The sequence below is a fragment of the Mustelus asterias genome, chromosome 19 (genome assembly GCF_964213995.1).
Source record: "Mustelus asterias chromosome 19, sMusAst1.hap1.1, whole genome shotgun sequence".
NCBI lineage: Eukaryota > Metazoa > Chordata > Chondrichthyes > Carcharhiniformes > Triakidae > Mustelus > Mustelus asterias.
The window spans coordinates 62,322,443-62,347,151 of record NC_135819.1 but is presented as its reverse complement, the minus strand read 5'-3'; the positions used below and the strand labels follow the sequence as shown (position 1 = coordinate 62,347,151).

Below are 24,709 nucleotides of genomic sequence, written 5' to 3'. Positions count from 1 at the left end.
GAAACAAGCTACGGAACTCTCAAACAGAGGTTTACGGCATCGTAAACACAAGAGTGGTTGTCACGGGCAATATACTTTCAGCTGAAGAGAGTGTTCTATGTTTAAATTGTGTAAACATGACCACCATTGATATTACTATGTTTCATGGTCTGAATATGCTTTATGGCTTTTCTAGGTTGGGCATGGCAGCGGCTGGTGACAGAGGGCAAATGCTGCAAACTTTAATTCGGAGGCTGATTGGTTGGCATAAGGGCACCAGGATGGCTCATCAGGAGTGTTCAGTCAAGGGGTGCCACCCTTGCCCTCAGTTTCAAGCCATGCCTTGGAGGCCTAGCTGAAAGAATGGAGAGTCGAGGCCTCCCTGCCTCCCACATGGATCCTCACTTCTGCCTCCACATCCTCTCCCTGGGCCTCCTCCGACTCCAGATCTGACCCATCAGTTATGTTTCCTCTGTGGCCTCTGGAGTTACCTCACAGCCTTCATCCTCCACAGGATCCGCCCTCCCCCATATTGACAGAGCTAAATTGTGCAGAGAGCAGCTCACAACAACAAGCAAGACATAGTCTGAAGGATATTTCAGTGTTCCCCCCGATTGGTCCAGGCAACAGAATCTCAAGGAATTATCAGAAAACCAACTGTACCCAACTCGCAGCTAAATTCTGACCTAATCACAGAGCCACGGCTCAAGTTGACTTTTATTCCGCCCTGAATTGAGTTTCAATTGAAAATGGAATGGCCTCTGCCCATGTGGCCTGTACGTCAACCGCTGAATCACACAGGCCGTTGCAGACAATTGCCTTTTTAATGGGCTTAATTGGCTGTTTAACTGTTGGCAGACGCCTTCCCGTCTTCCATGCGGGCCCGCTGACTGTAACATGGCGCGATGACGTTGGGACGCCTGCTTGAATTGTTCTCTAACAATTTCACACGACTTCGGGTCAGCCACATGTCCGCCCCCAGGGTGTAAAATTCTGACCCTTGTTCCGACTTTGCCAGGGAAACAATTTCTCTCCGTCTACCCTCTCAACTCTTTCATTTCTCTCAAACACCTCCACTACGCCTTCATTTTCTATAACTGAAGAAATACAAGACTAGTTACAACAAACTGTCCTCATTATTTAAGTTCCAAAAGCTCATGCTGGTTAAATGATTGGAATCCAGAAGCCTAGGACATAACTTTGGAATTGAGAGTTCAGCCTTTCAGGATTAAAATGAGGAAACACTTGTTCCGCACAAAGGCTTTCCGGAACTTTCTCCCAGAAGGCTGGAAGTCATTTGCAAAATACAAGACTGACATTGCGGGTTTTTGCGAGGCAAGAGTATCAAAGAATGTGGAGAAAAGGTGGGCAAAAAGGTTGAAGTACAGGTCAGCCATGATCTAGTAGAACGGCAGCAGAGGTTGGAGGGGCTGAGTGGCTTATTGTTCCCCCTACAGGCAGTCAAATGAGAGATGGCATGGAGGAATCCTGTCAGGGAGCAGAGTCCTGCCCTTAGTCGCCGCCAGGGACAGCTCAGAGGAAGCTAAGCAGAGGCGACCTGTGCCAAACGTATTGCTAACAAATACATTTATTTCTCTTCGTTGACCTACCTCCTTGGTAATCGTACAAAGCTACTGCAGTCACACCATTATCCGCAATGTCATAAATATTCTCTGTTTCTGTGGAAAAATTGCAACAGAAAGATTTTTAGCAGCAGGATGAGATAAAAGAGCTCAATTTTTTATTATTTAACCTCACCTACCCACTGTCTGATCATGTTGTTCAATCCTTCTACCTACCTTTACTCCATATCCCCCAATTGTATTTGTCCATATATTCCCCAAAGCCACTTTTGTCCCCATCCCCCAGTCCCATTTCTCTCCATGTCCCCCAATATCTCAAATCCAACTCGTCGCCATCTCCTCAAATCCCCACTTTTCCCCACAGCGCAGTACAGCAGCACATTACCCCACACACCCATTCAGATGACATTTCAGGAGTTGGTAGGGGATATCTCACCAGCTTGGCCCATTTCCTGGACTGGTGCCAGTTCCTCATAATCTCCCTGATTGTCCACGTCCTCCTTGGGGGTGGGCTGCTGAGGTAAGTCCACAATGTTTTCATAGTCTTGGTAGTTTTCTTCCTGCAATGAGAAGAACAACGGACAGGTTGGCAACTGGTCGTCAAATATTGCAGTCACCTGACGCTGGCCAGGCTGGATGTAGGCAATGCTGTAACTGCTCTCCGGTCAGGAACAAAGAACAAAGAACAGTACAACACAGGAAACAGGCCCTTCGGCCCTCCAAGCCTGTGCCGCTCCTTGGTCCAACTAGACCAATCGTTTGTATCCCTCCATTCCCAGGATGCTCATGTGACTATCCAGGTACGTCTTAAACGATGTCAGCGTGCCTGCCTCCACCACCCTACTTGGCAGCGCATTCCAGGCCCCCACCACCCTCTGTGTAAAAAACATCCCTCTAATATCTGAGTTATACTTCGCCCCTCTCACCTTGAGCCTGTGACCCCTCGTGAACGTCACTTCTGATCTGGGAAAAAGCTTCCCACTGTTCACCCTATCTATCCCCTTCATAATCTTGTACACCTCTATTAGATCTCCCCTCATTCTCCGTCTTTCCAGGGAGAACAACCCCAGTTTACCCAATCTCTCCTCATAGCTAAGACCCTCCATACCAGGCAACATCCTGGTAAACCTTCTCTGCACTCTCTCTAACGCCTCCACGTCCTTCTGGTAGTGCGGCGACCAGAACTGGACGCAGTACTCCAAATATGGCCTAACCAGCGTTCTATACAGCTGCATCATCAGACTCCAGCTTTTATACTCTATACCCCGTCCTATAAAGGCAAGCATACCATATGCCTTCTTCACCACCTTCTCCACCTGTGTTGCCACCTTCAAGGATTTGTGGACTTGCACACCTAGGTCCCTCTGTGTTTCTATACTCCTGATGACTCTGCCATTTATTGTATAACTCCTCCCTACATTATTTCTTCCAAAATGCATCACTTCGCATTTATCCAGATTAAACTCCATCTGCCACCTCTCCACCCAATTTTCCAGCCTATCTATATCCTGCTGTATTGCCCGACAATGCTCTTCGCTATCCGCAATTCCAGCCATCTTCGTGTCATCCACAAACTTGCTGATTACACCAGTTACACCTTCTTCCAAAATCATTTATATATATCACAAATAGCAGAGGTCCCAGTACAGAGCCCTGCGAAACACCACTGGTCACAGACCTCCAGCCGGAAAAAGACCCTTCGACCACTACCCTCTGTCTCCTATGGCCAAGCCAGTTCTCCACCCATCTAGCCACTTCTCCTTGTATCCCATGAGCCTTAACCTTCTTAACCAACCTGCCATGTGGGACTTTGTCAAATGCCTTACTGAAATCCATATAGATGACATCCACGGCCCTTCCTTCATCAACCGTTTTTGTCACTTCCTCAAAAAACTCCACCAAATTTGTAAGGCACGACCTCCCTCTTACAAAACCATGCTGTCTGTCACTAATGAGATTGTTCCGTTCTAAATGCACATACATCCTGTCTCTAGGAATCCTCTCCAACAACTTCCCTACCACGGACGTCAAGCTCACCGGCCTATAATTTCCTGGGTTATCCCTGCTACCCTTCTTAAACAACGGGACCACATGCGCTATCCTCCAATCCTCCAATCCTCAGGAGTGCCTGAGAGGGGAACCTCGTCAGGATTGCTGTTCTTCACTCATGGCTTCTGCTGGAAAATGGAATTCAAATTAAGATAATGTCAAGATATCATCAGACCTGGACTGCCATTTTAACTCTGGCCTGGGTGAGGAAGCATTTCCCAACCAGGTGACAGTAAGTCATGTTCAGCCAAGTCAACAAACACTTCTTTTAGTTGGGTCAGGAAGGGTACGGGCGTTCCTATTGGCCTCACAAAGGAACCTTTAGGCATCCTCTCTGCATGGGCAATGCAGCAATCCCCCCATCCTCCCAGCACATCCCCATTTCCTTCCCTACAGTGAAATCCTTGGGAATCCATTCCCCACTCACCTGATTTCTGCAATTTAAATCATCCACCACTGGGGGCCTTGTTTTGCACTGCATGGGCTCAAAGCTGTGAAATTCCTTCCCTAAACTTCTCTCTCCCTCTCTCTTCCCCACATTCCTCCTTTAACCCACAAAATTTTCAAAGACTATTTCCTCGGGTGGATGGAGCTATTACAAGGGGGCATAACTATAGGGTTTGTGGTGGGAGATACAGGAAGGATATCAGAGGTAGGTTCTTTACGCAGAGAGTGGTTGGGGTGTGGAATGGACTGCCTGCAGTGATAGTGGAGTCAGACACTTTAGGAACATTTAAGCGGTTATTGGATAGGCACATGGAGCACACCATGATGATAGGGAGTGGGATAGCTTGATCTTGGTTTCAGATAAAGCTCGGCACAACATCGTGGGCCGAAGGGCCTGTTCTGTGCTGTACTGTTCTATGTTCTATGTTCTATGCTCTAAAATCTCCCTCTTTGACCAAGGTCATCCACCCTATTGCCTCTTCATGTAGCTCAGTGTTATATTTTGCCTTCTATTGCCTATGAGAAGCTTTGGCATATTTTACTAGGTTAAAGGTGGAGATTGTTGCTATCGTTGTACTAAAGGTCCCTCTACATTGTTCACAGTAGGTGCCGCATGTGTAAATAAATTATGTCAACAGCTGCCCGCTTGAATAACTGAACTTGACCTATGACCGCTGCACATTTTGAAATCCCAGTGGGACATTAAAAAAAGACTAACTTAAAAATTACAAAAGAATTGTGACTTTGGATTATAAAATACTGCCAGAATTGTGTGTTTTAAAAGGGGAGGCTGCAAGTTAACAGCTAGCAATTGTTTATATTTGCATATTTATTTTGGATTTACTTTTGATTTTTAATTGAACCTGGATTGATTCATACTTTAGGTCATTGATCTAAATTCAGGTATGATTGTACAGCCGATATTTGGTCTACATCTTTGTTTTCCCTTTCTGAGCTAGAATACTGAAGTTGTATTATATTTTTTCCAGAGGTCCTTCATCTTATTGCATTCAATGAAATGACCTTTGAACTAGAAGCCAGGACAATGACTGGTCTTACATGGTGTCACCAACCAAGGTGTGGACTCAGGAGATGGAATTTGACTGAGGGGCATACAACCTGACTGATGACAGATGGAGACACCATCAAAAGATGTGTAAACAACTTGGATTTGGCAGTCTATGAAGTCTTGCAGTGCCGGCGAGCAGAATCAATAAGGATTTATGTTTACCACACTTGTTTTTGAAGATGTCTGAAAAAGGCCTCAAAAGACTGGAATGGAAACAAAAATCTGGTCAGTCACTGAAGAGAATGGAGGAAGGGACACCAGAATGACTGGCCGAAGAGTCCACCCGTGTGTAATTGGAGACTTGGTGATGTACGAACGAAGGGGAATTTCATTAATTTAGTGTCCTGGAATGGAACAGGCTAGGTTGGAGTTATCCATTTTGGGGCCCTGTCGTAGAACAGGCCAATTTGCAGTTAACATTTGTGCTTTTTTAAAAAATTGTCTTCTTTTCTTCCGCTTTGTATATGGGGTTTCTCCTTTCCATAAAGTCATCTTCCTATTTTGCTTCTTTCTTCTTTTATTCCAATTACAATTGTTACATCATTGCTATTCTAATTCTAATCATCATTATTTAATAATCAATAAAACTGTTGTTGTTGTTGTCTTTTATTCTTGTTATGTTTAGAGCATGGTTCTGAATCGAAGTAAAATTCCTCAAGGGACTGTCATACCATTCCAGAATAAAGCTCCCTCTACACTGTCCCACTGAAGTCTCTCAGGCCAGGTACAGCGCAGGATTAGATACTGAACACTGTCCCAACAAACTCTCTCAGGGCAGTACAGCGCAGGATTAGATACTGAACACTGTCCCAACAAACTCTCTCAGGGCAGGTACAGCGCAGGATTAGATACTGAACACGGTCCCAACAAACTCTCTCAGGCCAGGTACAGCGCAGGATTAGATACTGAACACTGTCCCAACAAAGTCTCTCAGGGCAGGTACAGCGCAGCATTAGATACTGAGCACTGTCCCAACAAACTCTCTCAGGGCAGGTACAGCGCAGGATTAGATACTGAACACTGTCCCAACAAACTCTCTCAGGCCAGGTACAGCACAGGATTAGATACTGAACACTGTCCCAACAAACTCTCTCAGGCCAGGTACAGCACAGGATTAGATACTGAACACTGTCCCAACAAACTCTCTCAGGCCAGGTACAGCACAGGATTAGATACTGATCACTGTCCCAACAAACTCTCTCAGGCCAGGTACAGCACAGGATTAGATACTGAACACTGTCCCAACAAACTCTCTCAGGGCAGGTACAGCACAGGATTAGATACTGAACACTGTCCCAACAAACTCTCTCAGGGCAGGTACAGCGCAGGATTAGATACTGAACACTGTGATAATAAATACTCCCAGAGTACGCAAAGGGTAAAATTCCCACTGTGTCCACAATGGTTGACACTACAGTGGAGTGCCTCTGCTGTAGGATCAGTGTGTTTCTCCATGTCCCAAAGCTGCCATTCTATGGTCTTCAAATTCTGATTGCATCTAAGATTCTGGCTTTTGTGCTGAGTTACCATGGTGACTGGGAACTTCTTTGTGATTGCCCAGAATCATATCATGTTGAAACATTTGTTTGAGGAGAAAACGCTAGAAAAAGCACAAGAAGTTCTCTGCTGAAATTTGAGTATTGTGCCTTGTGTTTCAATGGTTGCTGTTTCGAGTCCATTACCTCACAGTAAGTACCAGGATGATCATAGATGGGAGCTTCTTCTTGTTCCAGTTCCGGCTGCAATTCTGGCTCTGGCTTCAGTTTCGGCTCCGGCTCCAGTTTCGGCTCTGGCTCCAGTTCCGGCTCTGGCTTCAGTTCCGGCTCCGGCTCTGGCTCATTTACTGGTTTCTGACCTCGGCTTCGAGGAACTGGTGGAGCCTGAGTGGTCCTCCTGGGTTCCGGTGTATCTGCCTCTTGCTCCTGCTTCTGTTGCTCCTGTGAAAGAAAGGCGCAAAGGTCAAGATAGAAGGAAGCCTTTGAACCCAACTGCATCATGCAGGGCATCAGTTCCAAACTCCTTTGATTGGTTAGCTCTCAACTTGAGGTTTTCTGAATCACTCTTCTTCATCCTCTCTCTCTATTTTATCTATCCGACTCTGCTCAATACTCATCTCTGGGTCCTCCCCCTTTCTCACCCTCCCACTGCTGTGATGGACATAGAAACAAGGCGTAGACAAAGGATTGAAACTGGGTTGACCCTGGTCAGTGCAGTTCAGACACTCACTGAATAAACTCGTTGACACACTCAGAGGGACAGGTCTGTCGGAGGGACAGGGCTGAAGGAGGGACAGGGCTGAAGGAGGGACATGGCTGTCGGAGGGACAGCGCTGTTGGAGGGACAGCGCTGTTGGAGGGACAGCGCTGTCGGAGGGGCGCACTGTCAGAGGGACAGGTCTGTCGGAGGGACAGGTCTGTCGGAGGGACAGGGCTGTCGGAGGGACAGCGCTGTTGGAGGGACAGGTCTGTCGGAGGGACAGCGCTGTCGGAGGGACAGCGCTGTTGGAGGGACAGCGCTGTCGGAGGGGCGCACTGTCAGAGGGACAGCGCTGCACTGCTGAAGGGCCGTCTTTCAGATAAGATGTCAAACCGGTTGGCTGTCTCAGGTAGATGCAAAAGATCACACTTCCCTCAAACTGGGTGCTGTTTCCCTGAAGACTCTATGTCTGGAAATCACATTGTGGACGCAGACAGTAACTAGAAATCTAACAGTGTTCATTCATACAGGGGAAGGTCTTTCGACATTGAGGGACACGAGGCAGGCAGGTGCTGAGTGTTCTCCTGCCTCACAGCCCTGGACTGAGGTGATGAACTCATTCCCCTGTTGGACTTTTGTCTGAAGCAGTGTTAGGACAGGGTGAACTGGGTGATGTGACCCTAAGCTGATCCAGTGAGTTACCCACCATCGCCCAGCCACTCACCTGCTGCTTCCTGCGTGCTTCCTCCCGCTCCTGTTTCTCTCGGGCCTGTCTCCGAGCACGCTCCTCTTCTGCTCTCTTCCTGTTATCTTCTTCGCTGGCTTTGGCCATGTTCTCAAACCTCGACTTCAAACTGCTTGCACCACTGCTGGCTGCAGATAGACAGAGAGGGAAGGAAAGTGACAGTAATGGAGAGAGATAGACAGGGGAATGAGACAGGGAGATAAAGAAGGAGAGAGAGAGAGAAAGAGAAAGAAGGGAGGAGATGAAAGAATGGGAGAGGGAGAGAGAAAATGGAATGAGAGGGAAATAGTGTGAGGAGAAAAAAGAGCGAGAAATTTGCACAAGTAGAGACAGGAGATTCCGGGAAAGATCAGAGACAGAGACAAGTCGAGTGAGTCAGAGAAAGGAATGAAGAGAGAAGGATGTGGGGTTAGAGGGAGGAGGAAAGATGGGGGGAGGAGATCAAGAGGCCGACAAAGTCCAAGACAAAGAGAGGGTAACACAGAGTACATTGGTTATTAAAATCAGCTCACAAAACAGTGAGTGCAGCATGAAGATAAAGGGACAAAGAAGCATGGACACAGGGAGAGGGAAGGCTGGCACTGGAAACACTGGCACTGGGTGAGAACACTGGCGGATTGGAGTTCCCATCCCCTTTATGTTACATTATTAATGTGGGAAGGGCTTTATCGGGAAAATCTTCAGCCCAGGAGTTGACTTATATGGCGAACGAACCCTGTGGTAGGAATCAGACGCTTGCAGAGAGCAGGCCTACATATCAGGTTCAATCATTGATCAGCATCGCCCTAACTGATTCCAGCAACGGCAGTGCTGTAATTGGCCTCAGGACCTCTGGGCTAAGCTGGGATAGGGCAGGGAGTGTGGCACAGAGTTAAAAACCAGGCACCAGCGTTCCAGCTGCTGATCGAGGAGTGAGGGTGTGTCACTGGCACCAAGGGGTGGGTGTGTGATTGGCACTGAAGGAGGTGGTCAGTCTGGGTTGTGACACCACCAATTGCTGACACTTCTGGTCTGGGTTCAGGCTTTGAGGAGGTATTGGAGGGTTCAGCTGATGCCTATGCAACTGAGCTCTGGTAAAGTGCAGAGCATCCAGGAGAAGAGCGGGGGCGAGGGAGGGAGCGAGAGGGGAGTTGGAAAGTAACAATGTGAATTTTTTTGCCATCTGTTGGCAGAACCAACTTGGCAACATCTCGAGTTTGACTCAGGGCCCCTGGCATCAATCTGGAATGGCACCAACTCACCGGCTTCCACTGGTGTTGTCTTCTGATAGGACGAGGTTGGACTCTCCATCTCGGTGAAAGAGGCTGCGTTCTGCAATGTGAATTGGTAAAACAGTCAACTATCAAACTAACCAGAGGGACAAGGCAAACCCCAGCTTGGCAGTCACCATGCCAGGGATTGGCAGTACACAGCACACCAACTGCGCACCCACCTCCAGCAGACAATGCCTGGGGTGCAGCAAGAGTGTCCCCCTCCACCCCACCTCAAGGACAAATTAATATAATTTAATGCACTCAGGTCCCCTGTACACCTCTGAAGGCCCCATAGGCCCTTACACAGGATTTCCATCCTGCAGCTTGGTCAGTCAGCCAAAGGCCGGAATACCTGGGGAGGAGGATGATGGTTTAAAAAAAAACTAATAAAATACAAGACGCGATAGTGCTCAGCATGAGAGTGACCTCCCCGTGAACTCTGGGCCCAATATTCCCATTCTGCATCACCAGAGCTCGCATCCTCTGATTTTGGCTCTGGGGGAGACAGGATAATCAGGGAGGGGCATTCACCTAAAGCCAGCTGGTATCATTTATCATCCAGGAACAGCCCCCAGTACCTGCAGCAAAACCCTTGTCTCCTCATTGTCCCCCAGCCCATTCCAGCTTAGCCATTCAGCCCCTCGATCCTGTTCAGATCATGGCTGATGGGTATCTCAACTCCATTTTGCTACTTTTGTTCCGTATTCTTTGATGCCAGTACTCAAAAACCGAGAAGTTTCAGTTTTTAAAATTAAAATTGGCCATCCACTGGCATCCACAGCTTCTTGGGCGAGAGATCCTCTCTGCTTTGTGTGGGGAAAGTGATTCCTGATTTCACTCCTGATCAAGTTCGCCCTCATTTTAAGATTGTGTCTCCTTGTCCGGGATTCCCCTAATCAGAAGGGATAGTTTCTCTGGACACAACCCACTGAATCTTTTTCTTATTTCAAACATGGAGGTGGTGGTGCAGTGGTATTGTCACTGGATTTCTAATCCAGAGACCCAGGCTAATGCTCTGGGACTCGGGTTCAAATCCCACTACGGCAGATGGTGAAATTTCAATTCAATAAAATCTGGGATGAAAAGTTTAACCATGACCTTGACATTGTTGTAAAAACTCATCTGATTCATGAATACCCTTTCGGGAAAGAAATCAAATCATGTGACCCTCCCCAACCTACAATCTTAACTGCCCTCTGAAATGGCCGAGCAAGGCACTCAAATCAAAGGCAATTAGGGATGGGCAATAAATGCAACCATCCAGATGGGAAAAAGCTGAGGCTCCAGTCTAGATTGCTGGGGCACATCACATCCCACCAAGCAGAGAACATTCGCTTTATCTCGACTCTGTGTCTCCCACCTCAAACAATTTCCAACCCACGACACAAGTTTACCTCCAATTCTGTGCTCTCATTTTAATGATAATCTTTTATGATGGTTTTTCTTCCGGTGGTACAGCACTCCCTTCAGTACTGGACAAGAGTATCTGACCAGGTCATGTACTCAAGTCCTGGGTTGAGGTTTGAACCCATGATCCTTAGAGGCAAAACCAACTGAGCCAAGTTGACATTCCAAGGCTGAGTTCAATGAAGGTGAAAAATTTTGAAAGTTTATCCCAACCAGATCATAAGTAATATGAGCAGGAGGAGGCCATTCGGCCCATCGAGCCTGCTCAACCATTCAATAAGATCGTGGCTGATTTAGAGTCATAGAGATATACAACATTGATATTCTTGATTAATAAGAGGATCAGGGGTTCTGGGGGAAAAGGCAGGAGAATGGGGATGAGAAAAATATCAGCCATGATTGAATGGCGGAGCAGACTCGATGGGCTGAGTGGCCTAATACTGCTCCTATGTCTTATGGTCTTAACATGGAAACAGGCCTTTCAGCCCAACTCGTCCATGCCGACCAGGTTTCCTAAACTGAACTAGTCCCATTTGCCTGTATGGCCCATATCCCTCTAAACTGAGTCAGTTTCAAGCTGAGGGCTGACACTGGAAGTGGCCATCTTCATGGCCGGTAGTGAGGCCTGCTCAGGCATGAACTCCCTGGCTCTGAGATGATCCAAGTATTTCTTTAAGCTTTTACCTGATTGTGTTCTAGAAGAGGGAGACATGTGCAGATGACCATCGATGATATATTGTTGCCATATGGAAACATTACAACATCAATCATTGGTGCCATGAATAAGAATATTCAAGCTCTCTCTAGTCCACTGAGACAGTGATGTGAAGGGTCAAAGTTCTTAGTGCAGGATAACAGCACGGGAGAGAGAAGTCAAGTAAATCAAAAAAGTGTGAAGCCAAACTGAGGTTTTCAAGGTTGTTGGAGGGAAGGAGGACTCAGAGAGGGGGTTATATTCCAGCTCTGTGGCCATGGTTTGTCTTGTTACAGAGAGTTGTGGCGGACCTCATGGGGTTTACAGTCTCTAAGGACCTACCTTGTCCATCCGGTCCTGTTGTACCCCATATCGCCCACCAAAGCCCTTGGCATAATCTACAGAAGGGGGGCAGACAACAGAGAGATGAGCAAAAAACATTACTAAATTACTAAAGCGACCGGTTGCCCTCACTTCCACCACTCTTCACCTGAGACGCTGATTCATTGGCTACAGTTTTACAATCACCAGTGACCCTCTGGTATCTCAGCAAGATATTTGATTGTGGTGATGAATTGCAATCTGGACCCCATTCACAGCCAATATCTACTTCCAGGCAAACTCTAGAAGGCCCATTGAGACGGTGGTTAGGAGCAGGAACTCTGTCAGATCTTTCCTCACCCAGGAATAGGTTCTTTGGCCATTCAATCTGCTCCGCCACTCAATAAGGTCACGTGTAATCTTATTGTGATCTCAACTCCACCTTCCTGTCTGCCCCCCATAACCCTCAACTGCCTTGCCCGTCAGAAATGTCGGCTGATAGACATTGGCTGAGGCCACTCGCTTGCCCAGGAAGCTGACAGATGATCCACAGGAAGGGTGGGGGGGTGGGGGGGGGGGTGGGGGGGGGTGGGGGGAGAGCTGGCACCTCCTCCAGCTAGGGCACAGGCTCAGTACCGATTCACACCCCAGCCAACTGACCCAGTCCTTACAACCAATCTTCATCCTAACGTTACCCAGGAGGTGGGCACACTGACAATGCCTTCAATGGCCCTCCCAGCATTCCCTCTTAAGATTTAATTGGTCCAGACCCTGGGGATGTGGCTGCTTACAGTTAAGAGTTGACTGGAGTTTCACCTCACTGAAAATCACATGGGAGAGAATCTGCCAACGTCACCATTTGTCACTTGTTGGCAACATCTTGATATCACTCATACTGTTCTCCACTCCTTTATTGCTATGTTGTCCATTCAGCCCCTCACCTGTCTGAGACTCATGAAGCTTCACGTCCTCTTTATGATCCCATCCATGGGCAGTTTTGTCCTGGTGGTCCCTTTGTACTCCAAACTTCCCTCCGAATCCTTTCGAATAATCTGTAAGACAATTGTATCAATCTCACATTCTTGGAGCCTCGGGCTACAGGTTGAATTATGTGATCAGTCAGAGGAGTGTGGTTTGTGTGGAGAGGGAGAACACTCGGAGGTTTCACCTCTTGCCAACCCCCCATGATCGGCCTGGAGTCTCTGGGAATTAAAGATCAATTTTTAGGACATTCCTGTGAGAAACCCTGAAGAAAATCAATGGGGCACCAAACCTACACACGCCAAAGATTTGTAGGTTTGGTGGATTGGCCATGGTTAATGCGCGGGGTTTATGGGGATAGAGGGGAGGAGAGGGGCTGGGTGGGAGGAGAGGGACTGGGTAGGATGAGAGGGACTGGGTGGGAGGAGAGGGACTGGGTGGGAGGAGAGGGACTGGGTGGGAGGAGAGGGACTGGGTGGGAGGAGAGGGACTGGGTGGGAGGAGAGGGACTGGGTGGGAGGAGAGGGACTGGGTGGGAGGAGAGGGACTGGGTGGGATGAGAGGGACTGGGTGGGATGAGAGGGACTGGGTGGGAGGAGAGGGACTGGGTGGGAGGAGAGGGACTGGGTGGGATGAGAGGGACTGGGTGGGAGGAGAGGGACTGGGTGGGAGGAGAGGGACTGGGTGGGAGGAGAGGGACTGGGTGGGAGGAGAGGGACTGGGTGGGAGGAGAGGGACTGGGTGGGAGGAGAGGGACTGGGTGGGAGGAGAGGGACTGGGTGGGAGGAGAGGGACTGGGTGGGATGCTCTGTTGGAGAATTGATGCAGACTTGATTGGCCAAATGGCCTCCTCCAGTACTGTAGGGATTCTATGTTCTAACATCCAATTGGTTAATAAGTCTTTGTTTTCCAATTGGTGTAGGAAGGTAATGCTTCACGAGGATGGATGTGTGAGCCAATTAACGGCTGAGGTGTGGAGGCAAGTCATGTGATGAAATCACAGTTGGCAACCCCAACAAGAAGCGAGTTCCGGTCTCTGCCCGAGGCTGCAGTGAGCTGGCAAAACAACATCAAAATGATCACGAATTGGTCGCAGCAATCGGAGAGTTGAAATCAAAATTCTGGTGTCAATGGAGGGAGTACATGGAAGGTATTTGTGCAAAAACCAGAGGTACCATTCTGTACAAGTGGCTGGGAATGGGCACGGTGGCACAGGGGTTAGCACTGCTGCCTCACAGCACCGTGGACTCGGGTTCAATTCCGGCCTTGGGTGACTGTCTGTGTGGAGTTTGCACATTCTCCCCGTGTCTGCGTGGGTTTCCTCCGGTTGCTCCAGTTTCCTCCCACACTCCAAAGATGTGCGGGTTTGGTTGATTGGCCATGCTAAATTGCTCCTTAATGTCAGGGGGTTAGCAGGGTAAATACAGGGGGTTATGAGGATAGGGCCTGGGTGGGATTGTTATCGGTGCAGGCTCAATGGCCTTCTGCAGTGTAGGGATAATTTGATTCGATGATTTCACATGAGTGGCTGGGAATCAGAGGTACCATTCCCTGTGAGTGGGAGGTACCATACTGCGTGAGAGGGTGGGTATGGGAGTTACCATTTTATGTGAATGGGTGAGAGTGGGAGGTACCATTCCGTGTGAGTGGCGAGGAATGGGATTTATCTTTCTGTGCGAGTGGGAGGTACCATTCTGTGTGAGAGGGTGGGAGTGAACATACCTTTCTGCGAATCGTGTTTCTCAGTCACTCCTTTGTAGTCATATCCCAAAGCAGATTTATCCACCTTGTCCTTTTCAACTCCATATTTCCCACCAAATCCTTTGGCATAATCTGAGGGACATGAAAATGTTGCAATATATTAAACCAAGTGCAGGGTATTACAGACCATTTGGCTGCCATGACTGTCTTGACTCTTAATAGAGATGTTTAATGTAATTGCACAATTCTGCTTTTTACTATAAGCTCAAAAGTTATTACACTGTCATTTGAAAGTTCAGTTGGAATCAGATTCCAACGCCAGACACTGAATGGTGCCTCTTGATCTTAACGCCATTTGTGAAAAAAGTTCTCCTTATTCCCCTTCTAGTTCTTTTTCCAATTATTTTAACTCAGTGTTACTGACCTATGTGTCAAAGGAAATCATTTCTTTCCACTTGCTTTATCCAAACTTCCCATGAATTGGATCCCTTTATGAGGTCTCCCCTTATTCTTCTTTGCTCGAAAATGATCAATCCCAGGTTCCCTGCCTCACAGAAATCTTCCATCTCTGGTATCGTGTGGAAATATCCTCCGGGACTTGGCACCTTTCTTAAAGTATAACACCCAGAATTGCACACAATACGCCAGTTGAGGGCAAACCAGAGATTTTTTAACGCTTTAGCGAGAATTCATCTTTATTGAACTCAATGGGCGGGATTTTCCAGCCGCGTTCGTCCCAGGAAATTCCCGCCAGAGGTCAACGGACCTTTGCATGGTCTGCCGAATTTTCTGTCCCACCCACCATGATTCCCGTGGTGGGTGGAGTGGGAAATTCCACCCAATGTCTCTATTTACAAAGTCAAAGATCCCAATACGTTTTCTTGAAAGCCTCATCAGCCCACCCTGTCATCTTTAACATAGAAACATAGAAAACTACAGCACAAAACAGGCCCTTCGGCCCCACAAGTTGTGCCGAACATATCCCTACCTTTTAGGCCTACCTATAACCCTCCATCCTATTAAGTCCCATGTACTCATCCAGGAGTCTCTTAAAAGACCCTATTGAGTTTGCCTCCACCACCACTGACGGCAGCCGATTCCACTCGCCCACCACCCTCTGTGCGAAAAACTTCCCCCTAACATTTCCCCTGTACCTACCCCCCAGCACCTTAAACCTGTGTCCTCTCGTAGCAGCCATTTCCACCATGGGAAAAAGCCTCTGAGAGTCCACCCGATCTATGCCTCTCAACATCTTGTACACCTCTATTAGGTCTCCTCTCATCCTACGTTTCTCCAAGGAGAAAAGACCGAGCTCCCTCAGCCTATCCTCATAAGGCATGCCACTCAATCCAGGCAACATCCTTGTAAATCTCCTCTGCACCCTTTCAATCTTTTCCAAATCTAACGATTTGGGAAAATGCACCCCAGGTCCAACTGTTCTTGCACCCGTTCAAAAGAGCAGCATTTAGATTATACTTCTTCCACATGTTCCCCCCAAAGAGCATTCCTTTATATTTACCCAAATTAAATTGCCCCTGCCATGTGTCTGCCTATTTTCATAAGTCTGTCTATCTTCTCCGGAAGTCTGCAGCCATCTTGCTCACAATGTTGCCGAGTTTGGTGACATCTGTAAAGTTTGAAATTGTATTCCTTATATCCATTAATAGGTGTAAGAACATAACAGATAAGAGCAGGAGTAGGCCATTCAGCCCATCGAGCTTGCTCTGCCATTCAATGAAATCATGGTTGATCTTCTACTTCAACACCATTTTCCTGCACTTTCCCCTTTATATATTTTTAATATGTAGAAATCTATTGATCTTAGTGTTGAACATACTCAATGACTGTGCCTCCGCAGCCCCATGGGCTGGAGGATTCCCAAAATTCATTACTCTCTCAGTGAAGAAATTCCTCCTCATCTCAGTCCTAAATGACCTGCCCCTTATTCTGAGACCGTGTCCCCTGATTCTAGACCAAACCCCTGCGCCTGAGCCAGGGGAAACAACCTTCCTACATCGACTCTCTCTCGAGTCCTATAAGAATTTTATATGTTTGAATGTGATTATCCTTCATTCTTCTCAACTGCTGAAGAATGAACCGGGTATTAACAAATAAAATGACAGATGAACAGTGGGAGGTGTTCAAAATGTATTAGGTTGATTCCAAGATCTATATATATCCCTTCAGGGCACAAAGCTCTACTTGAATAATTAAAGAAGTTTGATCATGAGGGGAAGTGAGAGATAGTATAAAACTACAAGAAAGAGCTTGTACAAGGACAAAAAAGCATTTGAAATCTCACAGAGTCCAAAAAATGCCAACTGGATATAAAGAGAGTGGTAAGAGCGACAGAAAGGGAACTTGTGAGCAATATCAAGAACTACACTGAAGGTTTTTACAAAGACACTAAGAAAAAGAGCAGTGGGATCATCCCTGAAAGACAGGCACAGGTGATAGCATGATTGGAAATAAGAGCTGGTAAGTTTGGTAATTGCTGCTTTTTATCAGTCTTTTCAGTGGAGGGTGAGGGTAAAGTACCTCAGATACATGGAAAACCCAGGCTCAAACTGAGGGAGGAATACAACAGAAGTAAAATAGTGATGGGGAAACTAATGAGATTAAAGATGTACAAATCTCCAGGACTTACTCATTTTCACCCCTGAGTATTAAAAGGAGGTGCAAAAATCGTTAATTTATTGGTCATGATCTCCCAAAACTCTCTCTGGAATTATCCCTAAGATTAGAAAAGTTCCATCATCACTCCAGCACTTAGGAAGAGTTGGAGAGGAAAAGGAGGAAATGATAAACTGATTAGTCCAAGGTCAGTTGTGGGAAGGGAATCAAATCTGTTATTACAAGACAGCTGACTAAGCATTCGGACAAATGATCAGAGAGAGCCAGCATGGATTGGTAAAGGATAAGGTTGAGAAGGTAACAGACATGGAAAATACTGTAGATGCTGGAAATCTGAAATAAAAACAGAAAATGCTGGAAAAACTCTGCGGGTCAGGCAGCATCCGTGGAGAGAGAAACAGAGTTAACATTTCAGGCCAATCATTTTGACATTGACCTGAAATGTTGGGCAGGGTTTTTATCAGCACTCGGGATGGGCTGGGAAGGAGCAAGGCTGGCAAAATGGGGTGACATGCCCATTGTCTTCCCAATGCCATTCTTGATAGTGGTGGGAAAGGTGGCAGATCAGCCGCCCACTGGGAGACCAATTGAGCCACCTGAGCGACCAATTAAGGGCCTCTTCTGGACTCTGTGAGCATTTTGACTATGTTGGGAGAGCCTGCCATCACACAGAGAGACAGCCCCATCAAACCTGGCAGCCTCTCAGTGGGCTTCATAGGGGGTGGGAGCTTCCATATCGGGGCTCCCTATGATTCCCTCATGGAGCTGCGGAAATGGCCAAATCCACAGCATTATATTGCCTGTTCATGGTCAAACGTCTCCTTTCCCATCGCCATCCATCCCCAATACTGCTTACCTTTCTATGAGGGCACCCAGCTATCAACACTCCAGGTGCAACCCCTGCAATAGCCATTGTTACCCATGATGCTGCTGAGGTTGCTGATCTGCTGACACTCTGGTTAAGCTGGCAGCTTTTGACTTTGATGAAGCGTCATCCAGACTCGAAATGCTGGATCTATTCTCTCTCCACAGACACTGTCAGGTCTGCTGAGATTTTCCAGTATTTTCTGTTTTTGGTCCTTAATAATATGGCATCCCCAGTGGCAGCCACTTGATTAGCTGCCACCGGCAACATGTCATCCCAGGGTCCCACTACCGGTTGACATGGGCTCATCTCCCGCCTTTGGGTCCAACGGCGGGACTTCAGCATCTTGCATAAAATTCCAGCCATTAAATCAGTTTCTCCCCTGACCTGCTGAGTATTTCCAGCATTTTCTATTATTATGGCAGATAGTCTCTGGATGGTATTTAAATGGAGTTCCAGAAGGCATTCAACAAGATTCCACATAAGAGACTGTGAGGAAACAATGTGAATGTATGGAATTAGAGGCAACCCATTGGCTTGGTTAGGATCAGGAGAAACCATTTCCTCTGTTAGGAGGTAGGAGACAGAGCGCAAGGATGATGGGAATGTCCTCAAACTACTGGGATGTGCCTTGTGCTATCCCCTAGGGATCTTGTACTGGGGCCTCTGCTTTTCACTATAGCTATAGACAATTTTGATGGAGGAATAGAAAGCCACATATCAAAGTTTGTTGATGACATTAATTTAAATTGCAACATAAATTGTGTAGATGAGAACAGAAAATTACAAAGGGACATTGATTTTTTTTAAATTAATTTACGGGATGTGAACATCACTGGCTGGGCCAGCATGTATTGCCCATCCCTAACTGCCCTCCATTTCAGAGGGTATTTGAGAGTCAATCATATTGATGTGGACCTGGAGTCACATATAGGCCAGACCAGGTAAGGACAGCAGATTTCCTTTCCTAAAGGACATTAATGAACCAGATGGGTTTTACAACAATTGACAATACTTTCATGGTCATCATTAGACTTTTAATTCCAATTTTTTTATTGAATTCAAATTTCACCTTCTGCTGTGGTGAGATTCGAACCTTGGTCCCCAGAGAATTACCCTAGGTCTTTGGATTACTAGTCCAGTGACACTACCACTGTGCCACTGCCTCCCCATTAAACGAGTGGATAAAACTTGGCAGATGGAGTTCAATGTGGGGAAATGAAAGGTCATCCTCTGTGGAGCATGAAGGAGAGATCAGAGCATTTTCTAAATGGGGAGAAGAGTGGGGACTAGTTCGGAGCAGAGTGATTTAGAAACCCCATGTCGAAAAATAACTGGATGGGCACAAAAAAATCATCTAAAAGACTAATGGAATGCTGATCAAGAGGGCTAGAATACAAAGGGATGTATTTATGTTACAGCTCTGGAGCTCTGATTAGACCCTATCTCAGATACTGCATTAATTCCTCTGCACCCCACCTCAGTAAGGATATACTTACTGCATTGGAGGAGGTGCAGCATAGATTCATCAGAATGATTACAGGGTTAAAGTTAAATTATGAGGATATGTTCATTTAAATTTAGAAGATTAAGGGGTGATCTAATTGAATAATTTAAAATGATTAAAGGAACTCAGAGAGAAATCATTTCCTATGATGGCAGAATGCGAAACAAGGGATATAACGTTAAAAGTAATACTGGACCATTCACAGGTGATAGCAGAAAGATAGAGTGGAAACCTAGAACACTCTCTAAAAAATTGTTAAGGTAAAGGCCAATTGAAAATTTCCAAACGGAGATCGATGGATTTTTGTTAGTAAAGGTTTGAGTGATATGGAACTAAGGAGGGTAAATAAAGTTGAGATACAGATCAGCCATGACCTAATTAACTGGTGCAACGGGTTGGAGGGATTAAATGGCCTGCTCCAGGTCATATGTTGCTATCAGGTAGCATTCTGTTGCAGTCAGAAAGGAGTAAGTCAGGCAGGTTCCATTCTGTGTGAGTGGGAGGGCAGTGTGTAATGAACATACCTTTCTGTGAATCATGCTTCTCACTCACTGCTTTGTAGTCATATCCCAAAGCAGATTTATCCACCTTGTCCTTTTCAACTCCGTATTTCCCACCAAAACCTTTGGCATAATCTGAGGGAGACAAAGATATTACAGAATATTAAACCATAGTAAATACAGGGATAATCTGGGGAAATACCAAGTATCACACACCAGGTAAATACAGAGAGTATCACACACCAGGTAAATACAGAGAGTATCACACACCAGGTAAATACAGAGAGTATCGCACACCCAGGTAAATACACCCCTGTGAGGGCAGAATGTAACGTAAACCTGGGGAAGTCAGAAAATTATGCATATTTGGGTAAATAGAGAGGGCAATCCATCGCTGATAACGATGTGGGGATTTTGACTTCAATTACATCTCATTGTGGAATTTCCATTTCCTTCTGGCATCTCTCCCCCTATTGGCTGGGAGTAAGGCCACATTTTACCTTTCTGTGAAGCATGCTTGTCCACGTCTCCTTTGTACTCGTATCCCATGGCAGACTACAAGAGAGGACCAACAGATTGAGCTATTAGACTGATATTTCCACAAGGGTCACCAGATTCAGGGTAACATTGAACGAGCAAACATACAGGACCAAGAAAAGGAAATGGATCCTTTTCCACTTATCAAATCTATACATCCCCATATCCCTCATTATCCTTCCCCACCCTCTCCCCATATCACTAATCATACAGGGTGGCAGTCGTATCGTGGTATTTTCACTGGCCGAGTAATTAAAAGACTCGGGGTAATATTCATGGACCCAAGTTCAAATCCCACCAAGGCAGATAGTAAAATTTGAATTCAATAAAAATCTGGATGACCATGAAGCCATTGTGGATTGTTGGAAACACCCTCATGTCCCTTTAGTGGCATCCTTATCTGGTCGGGCCTACAGCCCCACTGGAATGTGCTCGACTCTTTCCTGCCTTCTGAAATGGCTCAGCAAACCACTCAGTTCAAGGACAAAAAGGGATGAGCAATAAATGTTAGCCCAGCCAGCGCCGCCCGCATCCCCCGATACAAGCCATCATCACCCTACTCACACTGGGTCAGATACAAAGCAAATCTCCCTCATTAATGTTTCAGCAATCAGTATTAAACCCCAGATAAGACGTGTGTGATCTTTTATTTCTTACGCTTCCAGCCTCAGTAATGAGTGAATTCTGCTGAAAGAACCTAACCTGCTGGCTGAGTCACGGGCCAGCGGTCAGGAGCTGCTAACCCCCCAGTTATCTGTGTGGACTGGACCAGAGCAAAGGGCCCACAGGTCAGTGCCACGGCCGTTCTGTTCTGCTGTTTTATAGGATCCAATCCCTCCACAGGGTAACAACGGCTGCAGAGTCCCTTTTTATCCTTACCTTGTCTGTCCGATCTTTTTGAACTCCATATTTCCCACCAAATCCCTTGGCTGCGTCGGTCTGTGATGAATGTTTTGCAACGTCTGCGACATACTCGTTTCCTAAGGCAGACTGCGAGAAGAGGGACATTAAGAATGAGAACTTGTACACCACATGTCCATCCCTCCCAGTGACTGCCTTCCCCTGGCACTCAGCAAACTCAGGGGCCAATAGGATCCGCTGCTTTCAGACTGACGTCCAGTGAACCTACTGCCCCTACTGCCCCCCACCCCTCCCTGCGCCCTACTGCCCCTAGATCCCCCACCCCTCCCTGCACCCCTACTGCCCCCAGACCCCTCACCCCTTCCTGCACCCCTACTGCCCCAGACCCCTCACTGTTCCCTGCACCTCTACTGCCCACAGCCCCCCTACCCCTCCCTGCACCCCTACTGCCCCCAGCTCCCCCCAAACTGCACCCCTACTGCCTCCAACCCCCCCCACCCTTCCGTGCGCCCTACTGTCCCCAGACCCCCCACCCCTCTCTGCATCTCTGCCACTTCCTGACACCGCCCTCCGCTCCCTGATTCCCCACCCCTGCTCCCGCACACCACCCGGTCCCAAAAGCCTGCCCCCCTGCCCCTCCCCCCAAGTCCCAGCACCCTGTTCCTCCTCATCCCAGCACCCAGCTCCCCCCCACCGCCCGTCCCAGCACCCAGCTCCCCCCCATCCCAGCACCCAGCTCCCCCCTCGTCCCAGCACCCACCTCCCCCCGCGTCCCAGCACCCAGCTCCCCCCTTGTCCCAGCACCCAGTTCCCCCACCCCGTCCCAGCACCCAGCTCCCCCATCCCAACGTCCTGCTCGCCCCCGTCCCAGCACCCAGCTCCCCCATCCCAACGTCCTGCTCGCCCCCCTCCCAGCATCCAGCTCCCCCATCCCAACGTCCTGCTCGCCCCCGTCCCAGCACCCAGCTCCCCCCCCCCATCCCAGCACCCAGCTCCTCCCCCAGTCCCAGCTCCATCCCCCCCCCGTCCCAGCACCCAGCTCCCCCCTCGTCCCAGCACCCAGCTCCCCCACCCCGTCCCAGCACCCAGCTCCCCCCCATCCCAGCACCCAGCTCCCCCCCATCCCAGCACCCAGCTCCCCCCCATCCCAGCACCCAGCTCCCCCCTCGTCCCAGTACCCAGCTCCCCCACCCCGTCCCAGCACCCAGCTCCCCCCCATCCCAGCACCCAGCTCCCCCCCATCCCAGCACCCAGCTCCCCCCTCGTCCCAGTACCCAGCTCCCCCAGCCCGTCCCAGCACCCAGCTCCCCCCCCATCCCAGCACCCAGCTCCCCCCCATCCCAGCACCCAGCTCCCCCCTCGTCCCAGTACCCAGCTCCCCCACCCCGTCCCAGCACCCAGCTCCCCCCCATCCCAGCACCCAGCTCCCCCCCATCCCAGCACCCAGCTCCCCCCCATCCCAGCACCCAGCTCCCCCCCCCCGTCCCAGCACCCAGCTCCCCCCCCCGTCCCAGCACCCAGCTCCCCCCTCGTCCCAGCTCCCCACCCCCCCGTCCCAGCACCCAGCTCCCCCATCCCAACGCCCTGCTCGCCCCCGTCCCAGCACCCAGCTCCCCCCCATCCCAGCACCCAGCTCCCCCATCCCAACGCCCTGCTCGCCCCCGTCCCAGCACCCAGCTCCCCCCCATCCCAGCACCCAGCTCCCCCATCCCAACGCCCTGCTCGCCCCCGTCCCAGCACCCAGCTCCCCCCCATCCCAGCACCCAGCTCCCCCATCCCAACGCCCTGCTCGCCCCCGTCCCAGCACCCAGCTCCCCCCCATCCCAGCACCCAGCTCCCCCATCCCAACGCCCTGCTCGCCCCCGTCCCAGCACCCAGCTCCCCCCCATCCCAGCACCCAGCTCCCCCATCCCAATGCCCTGCTCGCCCCCCGTCCCAGCACCCAGCTCCCCCCCATCCCAGCACCCAGCTCCCCCATCCCAACGCCCTGCTCGCCCCCGTCCCAGCACCCAGCTCCCCCCCATCCCAGCACCCAGCTCCCCCATCCCAACGCCCTGCTCACCCCCGTCCCAGCACCCAGCTCCCCCCCATCCCAGCACCCAGCTCCCCCATCCCAACGCCCTGCTCGCCCCCGTCCCAGCACCCTGCCTCTCCTTTTCCAGCACATTCCGCATTTGCGAATGATTCAGTGTCTGACGTTCACATTTCAGCTTTTCGTATCTATTGATATGACAGGAAATTTGGGAGCAGTGAAAAGCTGGAATGATCAATCACCTTGTCCATGCGATCCTTCTGGACTCCGAACTTGCCACCATAACCGTACGATGCTTTTGCTCCCTGCTCCAGCTCCTTCTTCTTGATAGTTTCATGATCTTTTGAGACATTTTGCCTCAGCTCATGGACACTGCAAGACAAAACCCCCACAGATTCCCGTTACTGAGGACTAGGACAGTGTTTTACCGGGTTGTGTAAGCATTGTGTACGAGTGGTACAGGTCTGCAAAGCACTGCCTGGGAGTGTAGTGGAGGCAGGTTCAATGGAGCCATTCAAGATGATTATTTGAAGTGAAACAATGTGCTGGGGTACGGGGGAAAAGGCACTGGGCCACGATGCTCATTTGGAGAGCCGGTGCAGACACGATGGGCCAAATGGCCTCCTTCTGCGCAGTAACAATTCTATGATTTGTACACAAGACATGTGGATGAAGCCTAAAGATGGCACCCTTAGGCCCCTTGAGAAGGTAATGGTGGATTTTCCTCTTGAGAAAGCAGTTATGTGACAGTTTACCAGGTCACCTCAGTGTCACCCCGGTGGTGTGGGCTTCACATGTAAGGTGGAGGTGGCAGCTCAACTCCCTGAACCTCCTGGTGTATCTGCAAATCCCAGTGTGAAGTGACCTTCTCTGTTCTAAACTCTCTACACTGCCTTGTTACCCCCACATCTGAGGAACCAAAGTTATCCCAGTTTACGTTCAAAGGTCATTCCTCTGACCCTGGGACCAGCTCCGCTGTTTGGCTGTACGGGATCTCTCTCTCAGGCGTAGGAATCGGCTGTGGTGGTGGCCAGAATCAACCTGGGTGTGATTGTTAAAGTGAGACCCTCTGAAAGGCTTCACATATCAGGAAATATTCAACTAAAAGGAATAAAAAATGAACCTGCATTTCTATGCCCTGAGGGTGTTCCAAAATACTTCACGGTTCAATGCACTGCTCTGAAAAGCACGCTAGCCGTGTATGAAAGTGCAGCAGCTAATTTATACACACAGCTCGGCAAAGGAAATGAAATACATGACCAGAGAATCTATTTTTTCTGACATTGGTAGAGGGAGGAATGTTGATCAAGAAGGAAGAAGAAATGCTCGACTCTTCTCCAAATACACT

General features: G+C 48.8%; 1 protein-coding gene across 2 annotated transcripts in view; it reads right to left on the bottom strand.

Annotated features, from left to right (window-relative positions):
* LOC144508014 (src substrate cortactin-like) overlaps positions 1-24,709 on the bottom strand; it is a 57,892-nt gene that overhangs the window by 9,620 nt on the left and 23,563 nt on the right. The window contains exons 4-16 of one of the 2 annotated variants that reach the window (XM_078235718.1): positions 23,604-23,733; positions 21,348-21,458; positions 20,432-20,486; positions 19,956-20,066; positions 14,447-14,557; positions 12,685-12,795; positions 11,765-11,820; positions 9,310-9,379; positions 8,048-8,196; positions 6,923-7,064; positions 6,810-6,886; positions 1,999-2,122; positions 1,590-1,658 (exon numbers count right to left, since the gene is read on the bottom strand). In XM_078235718.1, the coding sequence (XP_078091844.1) occupies positions 1,590-1,658; positions 1,999-2,122; positions 6,810-6,886; positions 6,923-7,064; positions 8,048-8,196; positions 9,310-9,379; positions 11,765-11,820; positions 12,685-12,795; positions 14,447-14,557; positions 19,956-20,066; positions 20,432-20,486; positions 21,348-21,458; positions 23,604-23,733 (1,316 nt within the window). Of the gene's footprint in view, positions 1-1,589; positions 1,659-1,998; positions 2,123-6,809; positions 7,065-8,047; positions 8,197-9,309; positions 9,380-11,764; positions 11,821-12,684; positions 12,796-14,446; positions 14,558-19,955; positions 20,067-20,431; positions 20,487-21,347; positions 21,459-23,603; positions 23,734-24,709 lie in introns of both variants that reach the window. The other variant, XM_078235717.1, reaches the window with a different exon arrangement.